This window comes from Vigna angularis, chromosome 6, assembly GCF_016808095.1.
Source record: "Vigna angularis cultivar LongXiaoDou No.4 chromosome 6, ASM1680809v1, whole genome shotgun sequence".
Taxonomy (NCBI): Eukaryota; Viridiplantae; Streptophyta; class Magnoliopsida; order Fabales; family Fabaceae; genus Vigna; species Vigna angularis.
Genome location: NC_068975.1, coordinates 24,065,083 through 24,081,998, shown reverse-complemented (window position 1 = coordinate 24,081,998; position 16,916 = coordinate 24,065,083). Strand labels below are relative to the sequence as shown.

At 32.9% G+C, this 16,916-nt stretch overlaps 2 protein-coding genes across 4 annotated transcripts; both read left to right on the top strand.

Annotated features, from left to right (window-relative positions):
- Positions 1 to 3,747: 3,747 nt before the first annotated feature.
- LOC128197545 (uncharacterized) lies at positions 3,748 to 4,365 on the top strand. The gene has a single exon (XM_052879601.1). The coding sequence runs from the start codon at positions 3,748 to 3,750 to the stop codon at positions 4,363 to 4,365; it is 618 nt and encodes a 205-aa protein (XP_052735561.1).
- A 453-nt stretch (positions 4,366 to 4,818) lies between these two features.
- LOC128197326 (uncharacterized) lies at positions 4,819 to 15,056 on the top strand. 3 transcript variants are annotated; one of them, XR_008249720.1, is made up of 3 exons: positions 4,825 to 4,925; positions 6,311 to 6,734; positions 14,919 to 15,056. XR_008249720.1 is itself a non-coding variant. In XM_052878681.1 (2 exons), exon 2 carries the CDS (start codon positions 6,558 to 6,560, stop codon positions 7,293 to 7,295), a length of 738 nt encoding a protein of 245 aa, XP_052734641.1. In that variant the 5' UTR covers positions 4,819 to 4,925; positions 6,311 to 6,557; the 3' UTR covers positions 7,296 to 9,239. The 3 variants fall into 3 exon arrangements, 2 of the variants coding, with proteins under 2 accessions (XP_052734641.1, XP_052734642.1); XM_052878681.1 differs by lacking the exon at positions 14,919 to 15,056 and having other exon boundaries at positions 4,819 to 4,925; positions 6,311 to 9,239; XM_052878682.1 differs by lacking the exon at positions 14,919 to 15,056 and having other exon boundaries at positions 6,567 to 9,239.
- Positions 15,057 to 16,916: the final 1,860 nt, after the last annotated feature.

Here is a 16,916-nt window from a genome sequence, read left to right as displayed (position 1 = left end):
ATATGATAATTGTGGTTTTTCATAAGGTTTTTTGTTGAATTTCATTGAAGATTCTCCCTTTGCAAGTCTGGAAACTCTACTTGGATCAAACTCCAACAATTCTATCATTCTGGCTTTCTCTACCAATGCTGGAAACTCTTGTATTTCCAATGGCATAAGTACCTTCTTCAGTTCATGCCTTAGTCCTCCCTCGAATTTTCGACATCTCCATTCTTCTGTGATATTCTGAGTATAAAACCTCGAGAGATAATTAAATTTTACTACGTACTCTTGTATTGATAACCTCCTTTGTTGTAAGGTCAGAAACTCCGCCTCCCTTGCAAATTTTGCACTGTTTGGAAAATATTTTTCCAAGAACCTTATCTTAAAGTTCTCCCAATTCACAGCCTCACCACGAACCGTCATCAACTGTTGCATACTTTCCCACCAATATTCAGCTTCACCCACCAAAAGAAATGATGCATAAGTTAATTTTTGTTCTTCTGAGCAAGTTATTACCCGAAAAATCTTCTCATTCTGCCTTAGCCAAGAGTCAGCCTCATCAGGAGTAGCCTCCCCATTAAATTTAGTTGGATCATGCCTTAAGAAGTCATTCAAGCTAGAATGATTTTGAGGTACTTGATCAACTTGTTGTTGCTGCATCTTTGTCGAGTTTAAATGATTTCTTCAAAAAGATAACAATACAATTTAGCATATGATAATCAATTTCCTCCAATAGTCATTTTCATCATAACAATTAATAGTTTTACTAAGAATAATAATTTCACTCCCCATAGTCCCAAAATACTTTCGAAAACCATTGCTCTGATACCATAATGTAACACCCAAATATTTTAAAGGGTATTACTGATAGTAGAGACTAAATTAATTTGATATCTCATATAAACAATCAAACTTTATTTCAATTACTCCAAAGTACAATACCAAACTTACAAACTTTAAACAATATAGTCTTCATCATTGAAATTTCAACTTATAAGTTTTACACAACATAATCTTCCCAATACAAATTTATTCTTTTTACAAAAATCCCTGAAAGTTTTTCCCCGCATCTCTCTCATCTCTAAGCTTTTTCAACCGCATCTGCAACATTATCTAATCACATATAACATGAGTTATATGATCATAGAACAAGCAAATAAGGGTAAGCCAACCATATCATATCAATCATTAAACTTGTAATAAGAATAGTTCAAACATGTATTTCTACAATTACTAAAATATCATTACCCCGATGTCATTAATTCATCATTATCAAAATCAACTTCCTCAATTTCATAAACCTTACAATTTTACCATGCTTACTCACGAAGCCTTATGGTCAGACCGCTCTCTGCCTGCTTCCTTAAGCCTCACCTGTATACTATGTATTAATCTCTGAAGCCTTATGGTCAGACCTCTCTCTGCCTGCTTCTATAAAACTTATGAACCACATATTTATGTCAAAGCCTTATGGTCAGACCACTTGTTGCCTGCTTTCATAAACCTCAGGTGTTACTTTGCTCATATCAAGCTCCCATGGTATAAACCGAACATACTACTTCCCGTAGGAAACATCATTTCATAAGCAATGATTTCTTATATCTACTCCAACATTTCATCAAATCAACATTTCATATCCTCTTATCCACTCCAACATTTCATCAAATCAACAATTCATAACTTCTTCTCCGCATAACTCAATCATGTTCATTCTCTAATCATAATTTGACAATAACCTATTTTGGTGTCAATAAATTAAACATATTGCCAGATATCATACTTCATATTATAAACTCATTTTGACCATACCGAGTATAACTCAACATATTTTCACCAAACAAAGATCATGGATCAACCAAAATATATCAACATATCTTAGGAACTACATATTAAAGTCTGGGCTCAATGTAATGATAAATAAAATATATATGAAATTTTTACCATGATAATATTATGCATCTACAATCAACTTGTTTTATTTTATTTTCATCCTAGTAGAGATTTTTCTTTACCCCAATTGGTCACCGGAGAGGACCCAGATGTCTGAACGCATCAAACTCACCTTCGACGCCAGCACATATGACTAGTCACAACTGACTGGACCAGGCCAAGGCTGCTCTATGATCAGGGATGTGCCAACTCAGGTTTTTAAGGTTCCTCTATCCTACCAACAAAGGGAGGCCTTCAATAATTAACAATTTATTTATTTAATTTATCTGCCTTGTTTTCTTATGCTCTAAATCTTAAAATGCCTAATTTTACTTCCTCTCACAACAACCTCAAACACTGTTTATATATTTAATACCCATATATACAAGCTATTACAGAACCCTTATTCCAAACCTTCCAACAAGATTAATTTCAGCCAACAAACTCATTCAATAAATTCATCACAATAAACATCCATAATAGAATTCATACAAGATAATTATAAACAATTAACAATAATAAAACATTACTATAAATGGTCATAGAAGAATACAATATTTGACAATCATAAAAATAATCTTAATATAAAAATTCATGGGGAAACAAGAAGTTGAATCTGGCAGAGCCGGTTAGACAACTTTTAATCCATCCATCAATACAATATAATTAAATAACAAGAACAATACATGTCTGGGGAAATAAGAAGTTGAATCTGGCAGAGCCGGTTAGACAACTTCTAATCCTTCCAAAAATGCAATAAAATAAATAAGCAAAGAAATAAATAGTTTGGGGAAACAAGAAGTTGAATCTGGTAGAGCCGGTTAGACAACTTCTAATCCTTCCAAAAATGTAATAAAATAAATACGGAAGGAAATAAAAAGTTTGGGGAATCAAGAAATTGAATCTGGCAGAGCCGGTTAGACAATTTCTAATCCTTTCAAAAAAACAATAAAAATAAATAAGGAAAACAATAAAATGTTTGGGGAAATAAGAAATTGAATCTGGCAGAGCCGGTTAGACAATTTCTAATCCTTCCAAAATACAAAAATAAACCACTAATAACATACAATTGGCATAACATAATCAACATCATATTTTACAACTATCACACTTGGATATTAACACAAAACATACTCTTATTTAAAATTCAAAATCATACAGAAACAAAATACTCCATATTCAAGATTTAAAATCAGACAAAAGAAAAATTATAGCATATTCAAGACTCAAGATAATACAAAAAGAAATACTCAAAGTTAGCTTCCCTTACCTCTATTCCAGACTTAGTTTCCTCTTCTCAAACCGTTCTCCGGAAACTTCCAGAATTTCCCCTCTTTAACTATAATTTCCTCCAACTCTCTTCTCTCACAATTTCTCTAGAATTTTTGTGCAAATTTTCAGCCTCCCCCCTTTGGCTATTTATAGCCAAAAAATTTTACTATTCATTTTTTACTATTCATTTTTACTATTCACTTTTACTATTCATTTTTACTATTCAAAAATTATTTTTTATTCATCATTCTTATCTCTGAATGATTAATTCTACGTGGAGTATTCTCTTCCACAATTTATTTTAATATATTTTTTTTAACTATTTACTATTCACTATTTACTATTTACTATTTACTATTCACTTTTCTTAAAAAAAATCCTAAATAAGTTATCAAAAATTTGAAGCTCTCCCTCTAGAATTACTATAACTTTATATCCAAAAATTTACATTTTTCTATCCATTAAAATTATTATTACTAATAAAATGTTAAAATTTACAATTATAAATATTTTTTTTTATGGATCTTACATTTTAACTTACAAATATTTTCAAGGATCTTACACATGGCGCCATATGAAGCACTGTATGGTAGGAGATGTAAGACACCCCTATGTTGGTACCAAGAAGGAGAAACAGTGATGTTAGGACCAGAATTAATTCAACAAACCACAGAAAAGGTGAAACTGATACAGGAAAGGATGAAGGCATCACAGAGCAGACAGAAGTCTTATGCAGATCATAGGCGAAGGCCTCTTGAGTTTGAAGTGGGAAGTCACGTGTTTCTGCGAGTTTCTCAGATGACTGGAATAGGGAGAGCTATCAGATCCAAGAAGTTGTCTCCGAAGATTCTTGGTCCATTCCAAGTTATCAAGAGAATTGGACCGGTAGCATATGAGATTGCTCTACCTCCTCAACTGGCAAACTTGCACAATGTATTTCACGTCTCTCAATTGAGGAAATATGTGTCAAGTCCTGATCATGTACTCGAGGTGGATGATGTTCAAGTCAGAGAGGATTTGTCATTAGATGCAAAACCAGTACGAATTCTTGATGTTCAGGCGAAGCAACTAAGAGGAAAGGATATTCGTACAGTCAAAGTATTGTGGAATGAGAAGACCCAAGAGATGACATGGGAATTGGAAGAAGAAATGAAGACCTTCTATCCTCATCTGTTTGATTAGCAAGTGCATTTTTCGAGGACGAAAAATTTTAAAGGTTGGAAGAATGTAAGACCCTAAAAATTAGAAGAAATAGTAAGTTTGGGTCATTAGGAGACTAAGAAACTCAAGATGTAACAAGTTGTAACAAAAGTACGAAGTATAGTACAAAATACAATGCTGTCGACTTTGACAAGGTTTAGTATTTCAATTATAACTTTTTTTATAAATTAGATATTGAGTTAATTCTTTCTCCATTAGAAAGTAGACTCAAATAGCTTCGATTCAAGTACTCATACGCGTAATTCCGACATCGGGAAGGGGTTCAACCAGACTGACAAAGTTGTCCGAGTGAGTGGACACGTTTTTGACGCGTTTTTGACTGTTTAAACGCGTTTTACTGTTTAAACGCGTTTCTAGCCAAATGTTTGGCTATTTAAGGACGTCCCAGGGGTTGGAATGGTTCCTAAGTTGAACCAAAGGCTAGTGTACGAAGGTTTTGGAGCAGAGGAACTTTAGAGCTGTGATTTGAGTCGGGGGAACGTTCGCAAAGTGTTTTCGAAAGGATAGCTAAGGAGAAAACCGTAAGGGGAGCTAACCTTGAGTCTTTTTGTTTCTGTATGATCTTAAATTTGGTATATGTTTAGGATTTTGATTCTCTTTATGATTTTAGAATGAAATTCTGCTTCTGTTGTATCTTTTGAATTGATGTACGGTTGGGAATTGGGATATGCTTCTGTTTTGATAATTTTGAAGAGATCTTGTTCGTATTAAGTATTTTGAATCGGTGGAAGTTTTTTTTTTAGGTATACGTATAGATCGAAGATTTTGAATCTGTTTATGGATTTAAAAGGAGACTAGGTTTTTGATCGGAAATTTTGGATTGTACTAATTATCCGCTGCCTTTTAATTATATGTTTAGTTTAGATGTTTATAAGATTTGGATGAATATGGGTTGTTGATAGGAGATGAGTTTTTGGACGTCTAGGAAGTCTGTACGATGAAAGGAATAGTCGATATAGCCTGTGAGGTGAATTTTCGTGATTTTAGAATGGTAAATTCGCTTGAGTAAAATGAGTCAACTCGTTGGAGCGAGTTATGCGTGACAAATTTAGTGTTTTTGATGTTTTTGACGTTTTGGGAGTTCTGGATGTCCGTTTTGGACGTTCTTTAGGTCGATATGGGGGTTTTTGACCCTTCCGGAGCCATGGGTGAGGGTATCCAAGCTGTTTGAACTACTTAAGGGTTCGACTTAATAGATCATAAAGAGTTATGTGTTAATAAGTGATGTTTCTGTGAGGATGTGAAATGTCTGAGTATGTAAGAGTTATTTTCTTAAGATATGACTAAAGATGAGAATATGGTAACATGTGTATTTATGAATGGAAAGTGTAGAATAGAGTTCCAAGGAGGAACTCCTTATTGTTTTTATGTCAAGTACTGTACGTATGAATATAGGAACTCCGATTTAGGGGTTCATTCTTATGCTCTCAATAGTCTCGATCTCACTTAGAGAGAAAGCTTTGTGGTGGAGAGTGGGAAATCCTTACCAAAGATCCACCATGGGGTGGACAGAGTAGGAAGGATGTAGCTTCAGTGGTTTTATTCATATCCGAAGATCCAGTTTGGGGGACAGAGTAGGATAGAATAATTGAGTTAGCGATTAAGTGCATCCATATCCGAAGATCCAATTTGGGGGACAGAGTAGGATAGGATGTAGCTGAGTAAAGTACCACTGTAAGTGTAGAACTAGCTAAGAGTTCAATATTCATACGATTATCTGGATGAGTGAATTTACAATGAGTATGGTATGTTTATTGTATTATTGAGTAATTTAACTTGTAAGTTGGAAAATTGGTTATTAATTTAATTTACCTTAACATTTTATGTTGCATTAGCTCACCCTTGCTTTGTCTGTTGTGTGGTTGTTATTTTGTGTTATGTATTTTGTCTGGCGATGATCATCCAGTGGGTGGGAGCAGAAGTTAGTGATATGCCGGTGGAGCAAGCTTTAGATGGAGGATCGACGGAAGCTTAGTTATAAGAATGAGACTTATATTTTTAGTCTCTATTTTAAGCTTGAATTGTATTTAGTTTGAATTATGAGTGAGGGTTTGTATAATAATGAGGAAAACTGTTATTCCTCCTCCTATCAACTGTTCTATTGTATCAATGATGTAAGAACTCTATTATAGTTTAATGCTATAATAATTGGGATGTTACAGTATCAACGACGAGTTCAAGAAATCACCACCCAAGTGGCTCAAATGGTGACTGTTATCAATCAGCTGACAAGGAAAAATGAAGAGGAGAAAGGGGCAACAAACAATGAAGCACCACTGATGGTAGCTGCTGCCCCAGAATTTCAAGAGATTGAGTGTCCTACCACCTCTGTATACTCTAATCCTTCTTTCACTGATTCATATTATGCTTTAAATTTTGATAATTCCAATTCTCTGATGAGTGATGATTATATGAGTGCATCTGTTGATATTTCTGAATGTGTATGTGAACCTTATGACCATAATTACACTGATACTCATTTTGAAAAGCTAGTTGATGGTTTTAGGGAGTTGACTGTGATTCATGATTGTAATAGCTTTGTTGTTGTCCCTATATCTGAATTTACCACTGCTAATGTTCAATTGAGTGAAAATGTGTATTATGATGATGATAGTACTGAACCTCATTCTGAAATTAGTTGTACTGTTGATTTAAATTCTGATTTTAAAGCTGAACCTATTGTGCTGGAAGTACAAACTGATTTCAGAAAGTCCAAAGAGTATTTGAAAAAAATTAGGGAAGCTGCTGACCATGTTTTGGTGCTTCAGTACTATGAAATGGATTTTGATGCTGATGTGTGTGAGCTTGAAATTGATTTCAATGTGCTTGATCATATGCATGATGTGCCTGTAGAAGTTGTTGATTTTTACGTTTGGTTTGATTCGATATAATCTAAAATCAAGCTTGGCTAATATACTTCAATGCTTGGTCTCTAGTGCTCTTTGGAATGCATCAAACTCTTTTTCTTAAAGTTCAATCCTTCTCTCAATCAAGATAGACCTATTCTGAATATCATTGAAGCTTTCTTGCTTTACCTTAGTCTGGAACCTGATTCATACCATAATAAGCATTTTCCATTGTCTTTTGTTCAAAAGAATTAGAGAGAATAATGGATTATTTTTTATATGAGGTCTCTTTCATCAATTTCTATAATCTAAATTGGACTGTATTTAGAACGATTATTTCCATATGCACTACAAGAAATGTCTTATTTACACATTCTTGAGTCAATTAAATTGTTGTCCAGTAGCATTGCAAATATTGATTCCAGTAGCAAAATCTGCATAAAACATCATTTCTGGATTAATTTGATATCATGTGGTTTTCATCCAGATTTGATGGTTTTCAAGCTTTGTCCAAGTTTGCCTAGTGATTTCAACTGTGTCTAAAGTAATTCCAACTCATATTCATCACAGAATAGTAGAATTAGTGGTTGAGTTCATCACAATCTGGTTTCAAATTCTGCATTCAAATATAATTCTCGGTTCATATTGTGCAAATTGTTTCTGACCAGATTTTGTGTCTCTAAATCTTGGTGCAAGTTTGTTTGAAGTTTCTAAACATGTTTCAAGTTGTACAAACTCTGATTAACCACTGATTTGTCAAAAGCATAATTGAGTTGATTCAAAATTTTGTAAACCAGTGTTGTCACAACTTATCTAGTATCTTTTTGCACCGTGCTTATAGTCTTTGTTTGGTATTAGGTGCTTCAATTCTGCTAGCTGTTTATCTGTAGTTAGATGTAGTGTTTTTAGGCATTCTTTGAGTCTTTAATTGAGTTATCCAGCTTTGAATGCACTACTTTCTCAATTCTCCAACAATTTTAGTTCATTTTTCTGCACTTTTAGCAACTGCAACCTTGTTTTGGTGACTCTGCCTATTTCAGAGCATTTTAAACATTTGTGCAAGTGTATTTCACCATTTGAAACTTGTTTCAACTGTTGCCTTGGTCCATTTTCATTAAATCTGCAAAATCATAGTTTGACTTCCCATTTTTGTTTGAAATTTGGAACTCAACAAGTGATAGTGTGATTCAGTAGATTTTGGCACAGTTTGGTTGTTTCTATACATATATTTGGTGCATCAAAGTTCATCTTTACTGTTCCTTTGGTTACTTTTGCACCATTTCACCAAATTACATCTTCCTACCGTAGCATTGTTTCAATATAGGAAGTGGACATTGGCTACATCTTACTTTGGAGTGATTGTTGCATTTTATCTGTTTCTACCTCTGGCGTTAGAGGTTGCTTTCACTCTCTCTTGCATGCTTCTCTATACACTTTTGCCTTAAATTTTTTGTTCGTTATATTCTCCAAACACTAGACATGTTACTTCTTGTCCAAACCAAGCCTAGAGGTCTGTGACATCTGTGTATGGAGAAGCATTTATTTTCTCATTGCGTTTTGTACTTGGGTGATAGAAGCATAGAATATGATCATAAGTTAGCTATATTTAGGAGATGGTTGTAATGAGAAGTGAGGAAGAAGTGATATAGAGAGTCTCACGCCCAGGCGCGGCGGGCGCGACTTTACAGAGAGTCTCACATTCTGCAGCAGCCCAGCGCCCTGTTTTTTTTTTTCGCCCTTCGAAAATTACCGAGGGCCATTACCGAAGGCTTTTGGCCCTCGGTAATTACCGAAGGGCGAAAGCCCTCGATAAATGTTAGCGACAAGCGATTTACCGAGGGCTCTTTGGCCGTTAATAAGCCTTCGGTAATTACCTTTTACCGACGGTTTTGGGCTGTTTCCGAGGGCTTCTGGCCTTCAGTAATGTCCTTCTTTTTTGTAGTGAAATTTTGCTAAGTGAATTGCAACACATGCTTAATCCACTAGTAAGTCAGTTGTTGACTAAGTGAGAGAGCATATTCTTAACTTAAAGAAAATAAGTTTTAAATGTGGTGTATTGTGAACATAGTTATTTACAAAGAAATTTCTATGAAGAGAAAAACGAGGTGATAAGAGTAAAAGGAAGTTCTTATAACATAGATTGTAGTATGAAAAAGAGTTGTGTCTGGTAGATCATTAAGATTTATTCTTCATACAAGTGGAACATGTTCTTATTAATATAGTTTATATTGTAGTTAGGGTTGAGCAAATAAACCGTATCCAACTGAACCCAAAGAAATTTGAAGTAAATTGAGCATATCTTCGAGTTGGATTAGGTAAGCGGGTAATGTTAATAAATAAAATTCATTAAAATGAATAATTGTGGTTAGGTTCGAATAGCACATTGAAATCTTATGGATATTTGACTAAACTCGAATTTATATTTTAAAATTCATAAATTTGTAAATATATTTTAATATTTTTTTAATATGATACTGTACTGTTAAAATTTATATGTAAAATCATAATCTATTATAATAATCGTTATTAAAATTATACATTTCATTTTTTTAGTTAAAGATTCACTGTATTTATGTCATTCATTCCAAACAAAAATAATTTTTTCATTAAAAATATTTAATTTAATATATATCCATAATCTGAAAAACCCAGCTGAAATACAAACAACCAAATCCAATTAGCCCGATAAATCAAATGGTCGAATATAAATTTTAAAATGTTAAATTTGAGTTATATTGGATTGGTCAGGTTGGATTTGAATTCAATCCAACTTGATTTATGCTCATCCCTAATTGTAGTAACAACTTAATTAAGATAATATGATGAACGTAGATCTATGATATTTTAAGACATGAGTCTTCTAGAAGTAGAGTTATGTCTTTGTAATATATGATGTCAATAATTTGTCACATGAGAAATAGTCAATTGATATGAGAGATAAGAGACTTGATTTTTTTTATTGATGTTAAATGAATTTGAAATTAGATCCATTAGAGTAAATGAACGAGATAATGTATATAAATTTAAAATATATATATATATATATATATATATATATATATATATATATTTATTTGTAAACTTAAAGAAAGAACTCTAGTCTATCTTAATTGTATAATTATGATGTTTTATAATATGATGATGATGTGTTACACATAAAATAAAAGATATTACATGAGAATAGTTTCATCACGGGGAGTTAAGGAAAATAAAAGATTTATGTTTTATAATTTTGTTTCATTTCTTAAAAAATTTGTATGTGTATAAATGTTTTTTTTGTGTAAATTTATTATTTACTAGTTAATATAAGACTTAATATCTATTTTGGTTCCTATATTCATCACTTTTGTTCAAAATGGTCCTTAAGTTTTTTTTTTTTTTATGTTCAAAGTAGTGTCCTTTTTTTGTAAAATGTGTTCAATTTAGTCTGTTTCGCTAACGGTGTTTAAATTGCTATCGGCATACAATCTACGTAGAAAAAAATGGAATGAGTTTTTACGCATCTCGCCACGTCATCAACATTTGGCCCAAATAAGAAACCCTAATATTCCTTCAACTAGTGCGTCACCGTGCACCACACTCAGGCCATCATCTTCTCCACGTCGTCGGACCACCATGAGCTTCGTCGTTATCAACTGCACAAGCCACCACAAATCAACCAAGAAACCCAATCTGCAAAAGAAACCTTCCACTGCAACGAATCAAACACAAACTACGAGCCCAAATTACTATGCACCATGAGAACCACCATCAACATCTCACCATCTTGATCTTCTTCATCGCAAACTAAAGAACTCCAACTTCGCAAGAACCTGCAAAGTGAAACCCCAAAAATCACATAACCATTAAACTTGTAGAAAACCCATAATTCTCAAATCTGTTTCGAACATCAATCCTAGTTTGCGCAACAATCACAAATCTTTTTGAACCAAACCCTAACTCAGTAAATCGCGTTCAACCCCTAAATCAAAACAGATATCCTTCATTGCAATAGGTTGCATAGCCTTCATCATCTTTCTCGTGCACCATCATCAACACAAATCGCAAAAACCCAATTCGCGATGAACCCCTAATTCGTGAAATTACGCCTCTTTCGTGAAAACCTGCAAAATCCCAAATCACACCATCATTGAACTTGTTCAACCTCCATTGATGACGCAAAACCATCTACAAGGAGCGAAAACCCCAAATCGCTTTCCATTAAATCACAAAAACCTACATAAATCAAAATCAATCACAAGTTACAAAAATTAGCGTTTTTGATTTGGGAAAGATGGTGATGACGTGCCGATATGATGATGTGAGTCAACCACTATAAGCATTATTGTGTGACAGCTCATTATGTTTTTTTACGTGGACTCTATTACCGTTAGCGATTTAGACGCCCTCAGTGAAAAGAATCAAATTGAACAAATTTTACAAAAAAAATGATCACTTTAAACTCAAAAAAACTCGAAAACCACTTTAAAAAAAAACAAATATAGAAATCAAAATAAGTATTAAACCTTAGGTTTAATCCTTTTCGACATCCCTATTTATGTACGAATGTCTCAATTGGGTCCTCGTTTTTTAAAGTGTATCAAAATGGTCCCTAATTTTGAAAATTGATATCAATTGAGTCCTTTCCATTAAGTTGGCTGGACGGCGTTAAAAAAATTGATGAGTGGATACTGAGATGACGAACGAACGCTCGTCCACCAGCGAACGAACGCTCGTCCACCAGAGAACGAACGCTCGTCGACCTCTTACTGCTGGACGACCGTTCGTTCGGTGGTCGACGAGCGTTCGTTCGCTGATGGACGAGCGTTCGTTCGCTGATGGACGAGCGTTCGTTCGCTGGTGGACGAGCGTTCGTTCGTCATCTCAGTATCCACTCATCAATTTTTTTAACGCCGTCCAGCCAACTTAATGGAAAGGACTCAATTGATATCAATTTTCAAAATTAGGGACCATTTTGATACACTTTAAAAAACGAGGACCCAATTGAGACATTCGTACATAAATAGGGATGTCGAAAAGGATTAAACCTAAACCTTAATATAACTTTAAGTACCTCACAGTTATTATAAAGTTTTTTTTAATATAAATAGATAGTGAAAATGATTTTAATAGAGTTAAGTATCATGTAAGAGATAAATAACTTGATTTATCAAATACTCGAGTTAATGATAATAGATACTTGTTGACACAATCACAAAATTTTTTCCAACCTTTCATAAAATAATGATGAAGCAAGTTCCAAATATTTTTTTGAAAACTTATTATTGTCTATGTTGGAAGTTAAAAATTGTTTGACTTCAAATATATCATGTTATGAATATTCCTAATATATTCTATTATCATCCTCAATTCTAATTCATCACTAAACAAATTGTAATATCATGATAAAAAATTGTTGGAAAAGAATTGTAATTCCATGTAACTTTAGATATTCAATTAAAAAAAATAACTGTGTGTGTCAGGCCTCGTTAAATACACCCAAACCCCACCTGTTTAATCTCATTTGTTACACCCAAAACCCTGCTCAGAACCATTAAAACGCACTCACAAACTCTCTGCGCTGACGCCAAGTGTCAAAATGGAAGATTCGGAAGTCAATAAGTGGAGTGCAGGTGTCAGCAGAAGAACGCACGACCGTTTGGTCGTGGGGCGAATGAAAATGATTTCTGAAAAACCTGCCCACTCTCTTTTGCATGCACCTTCTCCTTTCCAAACTCTGACCTTCCATTTCCTCCTCATTCTCTCTAGAAATTTTCCCTTCTTTCTACTGTAACTCACTATTCTCTTCTCCGTTCATCATTCAGAGACCATAGACTTATTCCTGGCGTTGTAAGCTTCAATCTGGACCGAACAGTTCCAGATTCTGAAACTGGTAAGTTTCTCGACCTTAACCGTTCGTTTTTGGGTTACATGCAAAACCAAGTTCTGGTTGCATGCAGGGATATAGTCTAAGTTATTCTTGATATTTTTATGTGGATAGATTTAGTTACAAGAGTTAAGTGACCTTTGAGGGTATAAAGCTGTAGACGGGCGAACCCAAAATCTTACGTTTAGGACGTTTCACTCACTGATCCAGGTAAGGGAAGCTTATTTAATTTAATTGACATTTGTATGTTGTCTTACTGTATGAACGTCTGTTGTTTGGAGGAATGAATATGATGCATGCTGCCTGATATATATGATGATGGTTAATATGTATGAATGTGAATATGAGTAATCATTTTTGAGTATGAATTATTAATGTGAAACTCTATAAAGTATGTAAATTGATACTTGATATGAATTTATGAGGTATGAACTGATATGTTGAAAACTTGAGTTGAAAATAGATGAAATTCTGAATATGAAATTCTCATTATGATAAAGTACGTTCGTTATCGAACGGTCCTCTACCGTTCGGTTTGTTCTAGTAAACTGTTTAAAATTGGAATTTTTTTCATTTGGAGAGAATTCTAATCGAGGACGAGCGTCCTCATGTGGAACACTATGTTTGAGCGTTCGTTCAAGCATAGTTGTACCCGGATATCCGAAATAAAGTAATACATATATACACCCCCATACTTTAAGACTAGTAGTGCTCGGTCTTATACCTAGCGTTCGTAATAAGTGGCGCTCGGTCTTACACCTAGCGTCCGTACTAATTAGTGTTCGGTCCTATACCTAGCGCTCGTAATGAGTAGTGCTCGGTCTTATACCGGACGCTTATACTTGTCTTTAATTATCAAGCTTGTTGAAATAGTGTTCGTCCAACTTTAGTAATATTTCCCTTTACCATGTTCGGTCATTTACTGGCATTGGATTTCCGTATGTGAACTATTCTAAATATAATTTCTTAACCTCTTGATTAGTCTCCTTTTTTTTTATCCGGCCTAAGGCCTCCATATTTGACTTATTCCTTAAGTATTGGTTTGAACTCAAGAGAGTTAGTTCATTCAACTGACTCACGTGGTAATTACCGTTCGTCATATATATTGCTCCATTTTACTCGGTTCATTTCGTAAATCCAAAAGTAACTCTCTTCGCCTTATTCTGTTCTGAACAAGAGAATCATCGATCTCTTTCTTATCGTTCGTCTTCGTTCTGAAGAGGACTGAACGTTCGTTATTTTATGTCCTTGTAACTGATGATGAAATTGATAATGAAGTGGAAGATTATAAAGGAGGAACAGTATCTGAGATGAATAAATGGTTGTGGTTTTTGAACGAGCGTTCCAGGGAGGAACGACTCATGTATTAAATATTGGATTTTTGTAAAGTATGACTGTGGGCATGCTAATGCTGGCAGTTCATCCTGATGTTCCGTGAGTACTCGTCCTTACGTAGAGGAGGGTAGGTCATGTGTGGGGACGGCAGGAGGTCCTAATCCTTAGGGGTACTTTGGATAGGGCTAACCTCGGGTGGCAGCTGTTGAGTGTATCCCAGTTACTACATCACCCGGGTGCACGAATGCCTGTAGCTACACAGATTCATATAGTCCGGACGGTCAGTCTAGTGTTAGTTTTCGTATCGTTATATATATGTTGAACTGTTCTTGTGGTATTGGAATGTTTAATATTATATGTTGATGTGTGAATTAAATTACATAAGCTTACCCTGTGTTTTCTTGTGTTGTCTCATACTTGTACGTCCGTCTTGTCATTGCAATGATCATCTGTGTGGATATGAGCAGAAGGAGAAGTATTGTTGGAAGACGTGATTGAAGAGGAGAATCTGGTCGACGTTGAAGTTAAGGCTGAACCTTAGGTCGTTCGGTGGTATTGGATGTTGGTTGTTTTGTAAGCGATCTTTCGGTAATTGGTTTTGTAAAACCGTTCGATCCTGGCTTTTTCTTATTTCTGTAATATTGTAAATTAACTCTGTACTTAACGCCGTTCGGCTTTTGAGCGTTGTTATTAGTGTAAGACTGTACTGTTTATTACGAAATGTAATTAATTCTATTATATGGTGATTACTGTATTTTTGGGATGTTACAGTGTGACACATTTTTATATTTAATTAATATATAGTATAAGAATAAAATTGTCCACAATTTTTTTTTATTTTTCTAAAAATAAAAAAATATAAAAAATTAATATCAAATAAATATAAAAAATTTATATATTAAAATATATATTTTTAATTAAAACAGACTTATAACATCAATGAGGATTATATAAATATAGGATCGATTTTCTAAAAAGACCTAAATTTAAAAAGCATATTCTAATTAGACCTGAATTAAACCAAAGTGGGATCTAAATTAATACGTACTATATTTGAACAATCTTTTGACGCTAAATAAAATTATAGTTTGACCCTTCGATCATGATCTTTCACGCATTCATATATATATATATATATATATATATATATATATATATATATATATATATATATTCACCAAACCAAAGTTTCAATTTAACCTAATTAACTTTATAGTACTCTTGGTATCATTTAAATTCAATCTTTCACATCATCTACACTACCATAAATTTTTTAAACATTTCTAAAGTCAAAAGGCCAACTGTACAAATAAAATATTTATTGCACGTTATACTAGGAAACACATGTTAAGTAACCAAGTGAATGTATTTGCAAAATAAAGTAAAATAGGTTTTAATTAAATAGACTATTTGAATATGAAATTATTGCGTGCAAATATGAGCCACTCCACTAATAATTATTCGTTCTACAGTAACATATCAATTCTTTATACATTATTTTGCATGTGAAGCTACATGCTTTTTGAAAATGGTGTTCACCATTGTAACCTTTATTATCAATTAAGTGAATTAACTAATATTTGCATGTACAATAGAATAAAGTGAAAAATAAAAGTTTAAAAAATTAAAAATATGTTTAATTTATTAGTTTTTTTTTCATTTTCCATAAATTATACTGAGACCTCAATATTTTTAATTTTTAGCTAATTATTGTGAGGAAGTTTAAAATTTGCATAATAAAGATGAGAAAGTTATGCTTTTTCTTTTTTAATTAAAAGGTTTTAAAATTTATAGTAAAAAGTATTTTATTTTCTCCTATTAGAAACTTATGTTTTTATATTAAATCTTGAAAATATTGAAATATTTTTTAGGATATATATTATATTAGCACTCTAGGTTCACATTTTTTGGGATAAAGACAATTATTGCATTTTATTCTTTTAGTGAAAATATGATGTCATTGTGTGAAAATATTTCATTTTAAAAATTTAAATTATTTTTTCTTTTTTAAAATTTCTTTTAAGTTAATATTCTTAAAAATTAATTAATTTATTATGTCTAATTATTCAATTTTCATGTTACTTTAAACATTTTTACATTAAAATAATAATAATTCAATTAAAATGTAGTGGGAATGTGAATACATTTATACTATTATCTAACTATTACATATATGGTACATAATAAATATGTTGATTTTATAATAATCACTGAAAAATCATATACCATATTTTTATTGGTTGAACATGGGCAATGTAAGTAAACTAAATAATCATTAATTATTTAAAAAGGAATCCTAAATATTTGTTAGATTCTTCACATCTTAAACATTTCATTTCAAAATTTACAATCTTCATATTTTTTTTGTGTAGCAATGCCATAAGAACTTTTTGTCAGAAGACTTGGGAGGAAAAATAATAAATCCTCAAAATATAAATTATGCTAAACAGGAATTTTTGTTGTTA